Here is a 12,054-nt window from a genome sequence, read left to right on the forward strand (position 1 = left end):
AGTACTGGAGAATCAAAATGACAGCCATCATCTCACATCAAAACAGAATTGTCCCAGGTTACCCATTTGAAACATGAACACAACACTACAATTTGATGTTGTATAAATGTTGTAAGTGCAGCTGCACCCACTGTAGGTTCAAATCTTACCCATGGTCATTTCCTGTGCCCAACCTATCTTCTCCTCCAGGTATTATGTAAGATAATATATTGTGTTATTCCACTGCTTGGTTGAATTTCCCATTGTCCTAGGTAATTTAGAACGACCATTAACCGTATGTTATTTGCACACCTATGAAGTAGATCCATTTTGTTGGCCGTATCACACTTGTATATTAATTCGCCGAACTCGTTGTGAAGTTTAAATGAACTGTCACGTTGCATCTGAGCTGTAAAATGCAGACGTTCAGAACATAGTAACATTGTAGCATATGACGGAGATGGCTTTTAGCTAGATGGATTACAGCAGGCTAAGTAAAATAGCGATGTTTCACAGCTAAAGTTCATCAGAATCTTGGGATACGCCATACCTGTCAACATATGGACCCTTTCAACAATAAAAACAAAAACAATGCTTGAACATTCTATTTGGGCCCCAATCGACTTCCTCTGCATTAAGATAACATATGGAATGTTAAAAAGGAAGTCTTGTGGGGCCAACTATGATGCTGATAATGGAACTCTCTTGAAAGGGTCTTAAAAAAATATACAATATTGCAAGTAGGCTAGCCTATGTCAGCAACATGTTGATATATTTATATGTATATAGATATCATTTTAGCGGAAGGCTTAAATGCAAGTAGGCTACGACCCTGAATATTTGAAGTAATATTTGAAGATATGGATTCACTTAAATTGAGACAAAATTGGACAGAAACCTTAGTGTGCGATGATCACTGAATTGCTGGCATATGAGAGGAAATACCACATGGAAACAAAGCACCCCTGTCAAAGACAAACCTGTTGAGCACTGAAAGGTGACATCAGGAGTTGAAGACTTCACAAATTTAATGCCAAACATCAGCATGTTCCAAACATACAGGCACTTTGCATGTATCTGTTGGCATAATCGCAAAAAAATATATAAAAAAAATAAATAAATAAATAAAAAAAAAAAAAAAAAAAAAAAATATATATATATATATATATATATATATATATATATATTTTTTTTTTTTAATTTTTTTTTTTATATATATTTTATATATATTTATATATAGGTCACGACTAAATGAACATGGGAAATTGTGGGTCCCAAAGCAAGACCAGTTAAGAACCACTGATCTAATGTATCTGTGCACTGCATAGTTGTAGACTAAGAACTACACTGTAGTCTTTAGGTGTGAGTTTCACAAGCCTCACACCTAACTGCTCTTGGAGATGGAGAGGTCTCTTCTCTTCTCTTGACTCCTGCAGCTGTTTTAGATACAATAGTGTGCGTGGATACAATAGTGTGCGTGGTTACAATAGTGTGCGTGGATACAATAGTGTGCGGATACAATAGTGTGCGTGGAGGTCACACTGACCTCCCTCCCTCCTTCTCTTTAGTCTTGTCTTTCCTTTGGCTCTCTTTGACTGGCTAGGCTCTGTCCGGCTTGTTCACTTCTTCTGGAGGAGACCTTGCTTCCACTGGCCTCCCTCTCTCTTCCTCCCTCCCTCTCTCTCTTTCTCTCTCTCTCTCTCTCATTTATATGAGGTCTGTTTCTTTATGTTTCATGAATTGTTTTATCTGGTGTATTTGACAGACTAACCTGTTAACTTGTTACGTTTGCCTACTTTGTTCTTTTGTTACTTTGTTACAGTTTGCTTACCTATCTGAGTTTTTACTTTACATTCAATATGGTATAGGGCTGGGATAAACGATTATTTTTTAAACGATTAATCTAGCGATTATTTTTTTTGATGCATCGATTAATCTAACGATTCATTTTTTCAGTCCGATTCGATTTCGATTCGATTATCTCCCCATTAATTGACTAATAGCAACTCATACATGTTGATTTACATATCTGAATGAAAAAAACATGAATTCCTTAACATTGGAATATATGTTTATTGCTCTTAAGATTCCAAAATAAAAGACTATACAAGTGCAAAGTAATGCATTCTTAGCATTCAGCTCAGTTCAGTAGTGTATAGGTCTAATTGAGCGCCTGTCACTTTAAGGCGACGTTCGTGAGGGAATCCTTGCAATTAACATTAACACAGTTAAAACGCTGCTGATGTGTGGATGCAATTCATAACGTAGTTCAAATAACGGTTCGTACTTCTCCTTGGGACAAACACTTTTGAGTCTTGGCAAACATTCAGAGTCAGTAAAATGAGCCCTATGTAGATTCTGGCTACTATAGGGAGCCAATGGAGAGTAACTAGGAGGAGTTACATGTGTCCTCATTTTAGGGAAGAACATTTATTTATTTATGATACATTATTCATTCACTAAGAAAATTGGTGTCCTTAAAAGTTAGATATTTCCTCATTTTTCACTTAAGGCATTAAGATCCATTTCTAAAAGATGATTTTATATTCCTCTTTTCAGTCAACTTTAGCATGGGTGCCAATACTTTTGGCCATCACTGTACATATACAGGAAAAATTAGGGGGAAAAAATTGAAATAAGGCTAATAAGATAAATGTTCTGCTCTCTACACCCAGTTAAACATCAATGGGCTATTACTCAGCTGAATATCTCCTCTCAGGCAAAAACTGACAGAGATATACACAAGGAAATGTAGACAAGGAAAACCACATAGTGCCAAAGGCACTTTGTGTGTTCTCCAGACCAGCCTATACAAACACAGAGGCAAGCAAACATAATCAAACTTTGACTATAGATAGATAGATAGATATATAGATAGATAGATAGATAGATAGATAAAATAAATAAGTAAATAAATAAATAAAAAGTTTGAGTTGGATTTGAAGTCAGTCATTTAATATGACATAATATGACAAGTCTTAGCTTGACTAACAGTCAAATATATATCCAATAGCCAATATATATCCAAAAGGCAATATTTTCCTCTCATCAATGCAACTGGATATAAAACAGGATTTGCATCTGCACAGATTATATCAGTCTGATCTGACCTGGGGCTTGTTTTGAGGGTTACCTCTTCACCAGCGTTTCCTCAATGTGCATGAATACCGAGGCCACCTTCACACAGTGGTGCCTTTCATCTGGATACGTCACCTTCATTTCTCTGACACACGGTACCTTCTTCTCACTGTGTTGCTGTCTACACACTAATGACCCTACGGGGACTGACACCATTTCACAACTGCAAGTTGGCTGTAGCTGACATGGCTGTCCAAAATTGCTCCCCAAAAGGAGTTTAGATGGGATTACGTACCTTGAAGATGGTGGTCATGGGGTCAATAAGAAAAACAAATGTCCTTCGACTGACATGTAAGTAACTTTGATAGTTTAAATGTAACAATTAGTATTGAAAGTATTTGATGAATTAATGTTTTTCACTGAATGCATGACTTAACAGCCAATATATATCCAACAGCTATTATGTATCATAAAGGCAATATATATATCCAATAGGGGAATATTTACCTCTCTTGTTCCATCTCACTGAATTTATTTACTAACAAATTCAGTGAGGCAGAATGAGAACAAGTGAGTGTTAAGGCAACTGTGCAACTGGATGTAAAACAGGATTTGCATCTGCACAGATTACATCAGTCTGATCTGACCTGGGGCTTGTTTTGAGGGTTACCTCTCTCCACCAATGTTTCCTCAACTTCCATGAATACTGAGGCCACCTTAACACAGTGGTGCATTTGAGGCCACCTGCACAGTGGTGCCTTTCATCTGGATACGTCACCTTCGCTTCTCTGACACACGGTACCTTCTTCTCACTGTGCTGCTGTCTATGCACTACATACTGAATGACCCTAAGTTTGACTGACACCATTTCACAACTGTGACTCGGCTGTAGCTGTCGGCTGTCCAAACGTGCTCCCCAAAAGGAGTTTTTATGGGATTACGTACCTTGAAGATGGTTGGTCATCTGGTCAATAAGAAAATGAATGTCCTTCAATTGACATGTAAGTAGCATTGATAACATAAATGAAAGAAGTATTGAAAGTATTATTTTGATGAATTAATGTTTTTCACCAAAGGCACGGCATAGAGTTGATAAAATGTGCATGCCTCTCATCACTGTAAAGATAAAAATAAAGATATACTTGCTTGGGCAAATGAGAGTGACAATGGTATTTCAGTGTTTCCCATACATTGACTTATTTGTGGCGGCCCACCAGTATCAACATTGACCACCACACAATGATTTAACAGGTTGTACTAAATTGTGCTTAGATCTGGTTAGCATCATAACCACGCCGTGCTAATTCATTAAAAACTGTTGCATTTAAGTCAATTCTGCAAACCAGCCACCACAAATGGAATTCAATTCTCTTGGAAACACTGTATTTGTTAATCATTTCATATGTTTCAGCATTTTCTGTTCACTTCCTTTTACCACTGTTGTGTGTGATAATGAGGTCTGTACGTATTCTTTGGCAGTTTGGATTGTCATCTTTCTTCTCCTGGATGGAGTCCCATGTGTGTCAGCACTTAATACTACAGGTGAACCCAATTTACCAGCTAGACCTGTTTGATAGACTGAGACAATCAGCTATAGCCTACTCCAACAGTTCGTCTTGCTCCCAACCCATATGTGTGAACTGAGCCATTACAGATTTCACTAAACCCAATCCCAGACTAAAAGATGTTTCAGTACAAATCTGCATTGACATTCTCTTTTAGTTTTGGGCTGTATCGCAAACCACCTACTTGCACACTTCAAATACTTAGTTTAAGTATATAGTGCAGATATTGGGACAATACTAACCATCGAAAAGTGGACACAACGCAAGTAAGCGCTTAGTGCACATTAGCAGCGTACTGACGGAAGTATGCGTTTTGAGACAGCCTTGGACTAGGCTTAATCCACAACTGTTAATCCAGCCTATATGTCTACCTCTCTTTTTATAGGGAGCTCTTTTGCTCAGTTAAAGGCACAATCCGTCAGGATTTCGTTTTATTTAATTCACACTCCACACGCCAATCCAGTTGGGGGCAGCATGTAGGAAAACAATGATGTCACAATGATTTGCTAGTGGTAGAAATGACGAAACGCACATTGGCCATGCCCTCCTCTCCTCCCCCGTCTCCGTTTTCGCTACTGTGTCTATCAGAGAATGTCTCTGTGTCTATGGTCGCCGCCTAGAAAAAAAAACTCCTAAATCCGGAAAATGTCTTCTTCAAGCGGCTCACCCTTACCCGATCACTACATATAACAGTTTTTATTAACATTTTGCTTTTCACACTGGTATTGTTGGTAATGAGACATTTGGGAAATAAATACAAATTTGCTAGCGGCATTTGGCAAGCGAGTCTTAGCAAAGGCTAGGCCTAGCCTGCGTGTAGTAGCGATTGTATGGATGGATAAAACTGAAAATAGTAATAAGGTATTTTTTTCGTGTGGAGACTGACAACGAAGATTACATCCCCCCTGCATCGAGTCAGACAAGAGTGGGCAAACGTAAGGGCCAGGCAAAGAAGAAAAGGCCTGGGTGTCTAGTGTCAGTCCCAGACCTGGAGAGAACAGTACAGGGACGGCTCGAGCTGTCAGAGCAGCCAGAGAGCGCGCTGACCAGCAGAGGCGTTTGGAGAACAGTCACTGTGAAAGTCTGGCAGCAACACAGGTGTTCTTGCTACGTAGCCAGTAACTAAAATGCTCCATGTAGTCAGTGGCTACAGTCAATCGTTCTGTTTACTATTAGAGGTCATTATTATTACCATTTATTACACGGCTCTTTATAATGCTGTAGAATGCTCCATTCACTCCGATGGGACTTCCCAACGTCCTACGGTCTGATCATTTTTAATACCGGACCGTTGCTAAGTATAACCAGAGAATGTCAAGGAAAGTGAAACTCGGCAGGCCACGGCCAGCGCTGCATCACTGTCGGGAGATATGCCACGATAATGACCGCCTTACAGAACGTCATTCCTTACACAATCATCCTCTACAACTAACAATAAAACTTTCTAAGAGCACAGTGGCTACATTTCATGTAACATAAAGAATACCTGAATTATGACTAAAATGGTATGTTTATCTTTTCCTTTGCACCTTTAGGCTATGAGTTCATATTTAAAACTATGGGCACAAATGTCAAGAGCCAAAGCTACCACTTGAAATTACATTAGTTTAAACAACTCTTTAACAACAAATAGATTCTAAGAAGTCAGGAACAGGAGAGAAAAGCATGATGTTAGTATACCAATCTTGATCAAAGAACACTTTCAGGCACAACCAATGTTTCACCAATCCTGATTCTTGGTATTTATCATAAAACTACAAGACAGGAATAAACTTTACATCTACCAAGTGCAACAACATGAATAGAAATGTAACTTTTGGACTATATGAGGCAGGAGGGAAGCAGCTGGGCACATGGATAGTCTTCAACAGCAATAAGTTGGGCTAACGAGTCACGCTTCATGTTGATGAGCCACAGGAAATGAAGAGGTGATCTGATCCTGTGAAAACAAATACAAACACACACATGGGTATACTGTGATAAAGACATGTTTGAAGAGCTTCAAAGGAAAATGGTGATGCTATTTTGCAACAGGCCCGACACAATCTAAGCAACTTATAACGTTACCGGAGATAGAGGATAGTATTCTAACGTATCTGAAAGTTATCCTAATAAGTTATCCTTATCCTGTAGAGCTAGCATTAGTTGTAATTTTAGTATCTTATACTGCCAACATCATTCGTTAGTGATACCACAAGCCAGTGAACATTCACCAATATCAAAATGTATTTATTGCATATTGGAACATTGCACTCTATGTATTGTGTAGGTAGGACACAAAACTTGGTCACGTACAAATAATTTAAGTATTTGGCAAACTGCTTAGCATATGCAGCAAGGACGCTATCGCTAGGTTGGTAACGTTAGCAATGGCGGTCGAACGAAGTCAATTTACCGAGATCTACAGCTGACAAACATTACCTAGTGGCTCGAGAGCTAATTCTACAATATCTCCTTTGCCTAATCAAAATGATGAATTATGTTTAACAGATGTTTACTTACCAGTCAAGAAGGAATGTCGCAAGTTCAGAATCGAACTGCATCTCCTTGCTATCCAAGCTGTCTCCATCGGTGGAAAGCACTCCCTAGATTAACGTGTATTTGCTTGCTTCCCATCTGATATTCTTTTCGCCTCAGATCGAGTTTTTTTTAGCTGGAGGCGATGGAGGTCTCTTCCTAGAACTTTCGGCCATTCTCGCAGTACACTTCACTGTAGAACTCCGCGGGGGAGGGGAGGAGCAGGAGGGGGTGGGAGCAGAGCGTGCGTAATTCCGTTGTCTCTTTCTCGACCGCTCTGGGCTGCACTGAAGACGGTTTGGCCGGTATGTTACTCCCTGTCGCCACCTCAGACATAAACTGGTATTGCAAGACTGGACGACCCGGGGCTAGTCGGTTAGCACGCTAATTTTGGAGGAGATCTCTGCAATGCTATGTATATTCTTCGATTAGAAAATGTCAGTAGTGTTATTTCTTCACATTCTATTGATATGTATAGTTGATTTTTGAATGCATTACACTTCAAAAGTTCACAAAAAAGACACATTGTGCCTTTAACCTAAACCATATGTGAATTTACATTTACTTCCTAAGGCAGAGATTTTAATATTAACTAGAAAAGCATTTCCTGAAGGAAAAACCTGTGCATGCAAAGTTGTTGCTAGGGTGTTGCTAAGCATAAAGTGGTTGCTATGCTGGTTGCTAGGGTACATCATTGGCACTTTATACACAAAATGATTATAAACTGAGCTATTCCCACGTTAATTTCCGTGTTCCTACTAACTACCACACATACTATTTTAGTCCTATGAACATTACCAAAAAGTGCAATCACACCTTGTTTTATCCTTAATATCTTCATGTGCATTTGATGCAAAAACCTCACATATTGGATCAACATTAAAAAAGTATTGCTTTTGCAGAAAGAAATAATGATTGGTGCCATGATGTGGATACAAAATATGATAATATCACCAGTTTTGCACTTTTTTCCATAACTAGGACCTTAAACAAAACTAATGGGCATACGGTACACACATTTAACAGTCTAAGAACATTATATGAACAATCTTTATGAGAAAAAAAGGGGAGAGAGAAAAAAAGAGGAAAACTTTCTGTTTGTGAGATCTCGCAAAACTTTTACTAACTTGCTTTAGTACAACCTTATGTCACCAATTGCAACATGGGTATTTGAAACGAAATATGAGGACGATATGTTTTATTTACAGCAAGTCCCCTTAAATAACAGGATGTAGATTTTTTAAATTCATCATTCCACAAACACACAAAAATTATGTAACCCCTTGCATATCCTCCAGAATTATTGCCACCTATGCCAATTAGAAAATGGCAAAATTTCAGATGTTAAAAACTGGCATATTTAACCCTTTAGGCGCCGGGTTTTATTTTTAAAAATACTAGATTTTGATATCTAATTTTCAGAAGGCTCTGGCTGGAAAGTGGTTTGAGATAGAGACAAAGTGTAAATGAGACAAATATTGAGAATGACCTAAAGTTGATGGAGAGAGTAAATGTTCCCATCTAATTAGCATATTATGACGTCATATGGCGGCGGCCATTTTGGATTATGTGATTTTCAGGAAATACCTGATATTTTGAAAGAGAGTTGAACTTATTTCATCAGATTCAACCCCTCCATCCATTTATTATGTTGTCCACATATCAAATGAACAGGAGAAAAGTAAATTGTAAGCCAACAGACGTAAACTAGAACTATTACTATACCACAACACTCGAACACAAAATGTAAAAAAAATTAATTTTTTTTTTTTACCCACCACCACCCCTCCCTATTAGAGAACATTTTTATTTTCTTTTTTCTTCTCTTTTTCATTATTATTATCATTATAATCATTATAATATGATAATGATAATAACAGTAGGCGTTTTTTAGCTGCAGAGGCCTAATAAACATTTATAGTATAGATACAGATAAACATTTATATAGAGTTTGGAACATCTCATTGCAAAGCAAAGTACGAACTATGAACAATAATTAGAACGAACGATGAACAATAATTAGAACCCCCCCCCAGAACTATTACCATACTGCAAAACTCATCTAAACAGTAGGCATCCCTTTTTTTGTTTTTGCTTTTATACTTTTTTTTTATAATTTTCTTTTTATATACTGTGGCATATAGTAGCACACACACATGAACAGAAAGCTGGTGATTTGTGTACAGAGCCCTAATGTGTGTCTATCTATCCAGATGACACTGTTTATAGTTTGTCAGGGTGTGGAACCTCTCATTGCATGGAACAGCACACAGGCCTACCCCACACTGTTTGCACCTGTATTGTGTCTGATGACGACCTTTAGGGCGGCTACGATCGGAGCAAACAGCACAGTCTGGACGATCGTCAGCAGCACAGAGCCAGTGGCGTTCTGTAAGCCTCAGTGGCCTTTCTCCCCCCTCTGCTGAAGGCCTTCCCCGTATTTTTTTTTCTCTCTTGGAGAAGCCCTCAAGCAGAGAAGTAATAACATCCTGCACAAAGCCCTTCAGTGTCTTGTGTGGACCGGCAGTCATGCTGCAGTAAATTATATGGGCATTGACCACGCTTATGCTAAGGATTGCGTTCACAATCCGACTATATCACTTCTTTGACCGATGTGGAAAGAGGTAGGTTTTCATCCTCTGGTCAGCTGTGTCTACTCCCCCCATGAATGAATTGTACCTATCCACACACACTGGTTTATTTATGTTCCGAAAGCCACTGTCTGTGTTTTTGGATCTGATCCGTTTCCGGACACACGAGTTCCCATGAAGAGTGGACAACAAATGGAAACGCTTTATGTCATGCCACGCACATGCCAACATTTTGCCATTCCTCATGAACACTGGGTCATCTCCTCTGGCCAAGAGCAACTCAGTTTTTCTCATAGCCTTTGGCATACCTCGCCTTTGGCTACTGACTGTCCCACACAAGCCAGTGTCATTATTGGCCAATTCATTTGCTACAGCTGGTGACGTGTAGTAGCTATCCATAAATAGCTCATGCCCTTTCCCTATGTGCTGGGCCATCAGCTGCCGAACTAGAAGATGGGTGGCACCTACATCAGTGGCCTCATCACCATGCTGTCCAGTGTACAGGGACCACTCCAGAACATACCCTGACTTGGCGTCACTCAAAACAAATGCCTTGAAACCATATTTATCCGGTTTGTTCGGATTGTACAATTTCAATGTGGACTTGCCCTTGAAAGCTATTGTCATCTCATCCAATGAGAGTTCTTTGCGTGGGCCATATACAGCTGAAAAGCGTGGGATGATGAGGTCAATGATTGGGCGCACCTTGAACAGCCTATCATAACCTGGCTGGCCCCTCTCGACATAGTCATCGTTATTAGCAAAGTGGAAGAAAGACAGGATGATTTCAAATCTGTTCCTACACATCACTTTCCCAAATCCAGGTGTATGAGTGGGCCAAAATTCTGCCCAATAATCCTCAATCTCTGATTTCTGCACCAGCCCCATGCTCAAATGGAGTGACAGGAAGGCTTTCATTTCAGAGACAGTGACATCATACCATTCATGAAAACGTGAACTTGGCATTAGTTCATGAGAGCCTAGGTACTGATGAGCATATCTATTTGTCTCCACTGTAATGTGATTCCAAAAGTCATCGGTTAGAAAGAGGGACAAAAAATCTATAGGCCTTGAATCAGTGCTAAGCTCTCTGTCACCACGATATCCAACTTGCTCATCAAATGGCTTTATCCATTCCTCATACACTTCCTCATCTCTCAAGTAAACCCAGCCATCATCACTATTATCATCATCATTTCCTGCCCTGTTCTGCCTTCCCCTGTTGCCTCTACCATGTCCACCTCTCCTATAGACACTGCGACTTCGTGTGGCTCTGCCCCCCCTTCCATTTTGCAACGGGTTATTATCGCTACATTCATCCCTATTTAGACCACCCATGCTGCCTCTACGACACCCACCAGCCCTTCTACGAACACTTCGTCCACGTCTCCCCCTGCGATCACCACTAGAATTGGACTCGTGTGTGCTTTGTGCTTGAACACTGCTGCGTCGCATGGCTGCTCCACTGCCGCGCATGGAGGCACTGTGGCCGGCCTGATAAAACGAGTGAACACTAACGCTGGTCCCAGCGCTAATCTCACCCATTTCGCTACGTCCAACACATCCATCAGTTCCCCTACTGATACTACGAGTTCGTGTATAATTTCCTCTACCACCTACGTTGGGAAAAGGGTTGTGTGTTTGTGTATGTGTTTGTGCTTGTGCGTTTTCCACGCTTTGCCCGGCAGCGCCAGACACAACGTGGCTATCACGCTCACTAAACGACCGACCATCATCTTCCGGAGTCAGATTTTCTCCTTCAGAATCAGAATTGGCGAATAGGAGACCTATCACTTCAGTACGGGTCAACTTTTGCTTGCCATTTTCCAAAATCCTGCTAAACCAAGTAACACCGCTTCAGCTCAATAGCTCCGTGGCTCACTATCTCCGGTTTTTCACCCAACAGCTTGAATGGCACTTCCTCGAAACTTTTTGCATTGACACCATAATGCAATGCTGTGCTTGCGTAAGTATGGGATGTCTGCCATCTAGTGGAGGGGAGTATAGACGAGATTTAACACTCTACTCGTAGAAAACTGCTGTTTTATTCAGTACCGCGCGGTGTCGCAAATATGCGACTTTGGCGTCTAAAGGGTTAAGCAATAAGCCCCGAGAGGCCGTAGGTTACGCTGATTCTACAACAGCTGAGGGGCTTTGTTAGGCACGACGCGCTAGCGTCAACCAATTGCCAATCGCAGAAGACAGCAATGCTGGGTTCCTGGAAAGTTTTCTATCCGCGACAACGCTTTGAAAGCGGAGGGCGGCGGTGCGAAGCCTGCCTCTCAAGTGGGCAGACCGTTGGAAAACAGCCCGACGAGATCCAG

General features: G+C 40.3%; 1 protein-coding gene across 1 annotated transcript in view; it reads left to right on the plus strand.

The window, feature by feature from the left end:
• The first annotated feature begins 3,145 nt into the window (after positions 1-3,145).
• The window catches only part of LOC121719450 (structural maintenance of chromosomes protein 6-like), a 61,167-nt gene continuing 52,258 nt past the window's right edge, over positions 3,146-12,054 (plus strand). Inside the window, 2 exon segments of the mRNA XM_042105094.1 lie at positions 3,146-4,058; positions 4,537-4,599. Of these exon segments, the coding sequence (XP_041961028.1) occupies positions 3,989-4,058; positions 4,537-4,599 (133 nt within the window). The 5' untranslated portion in view covers positions 3,146-3,988.

Source organism: Alosa sapidissima, chromosome 9 (genome assembly GCF_018492685.1).
Source record: "Alosa sapidissima isolate fAloSap1 chromosome 9, fAloSap1.pri, whole genome shotgun sequence".
NCBI classification, from domain to species: domain Eukaryota; kingdom Metazoa; phylum Chordata; class Actinopteri; order Clupeiformes; family Clupeidae; genus Alosa; species Alosa sapidissima.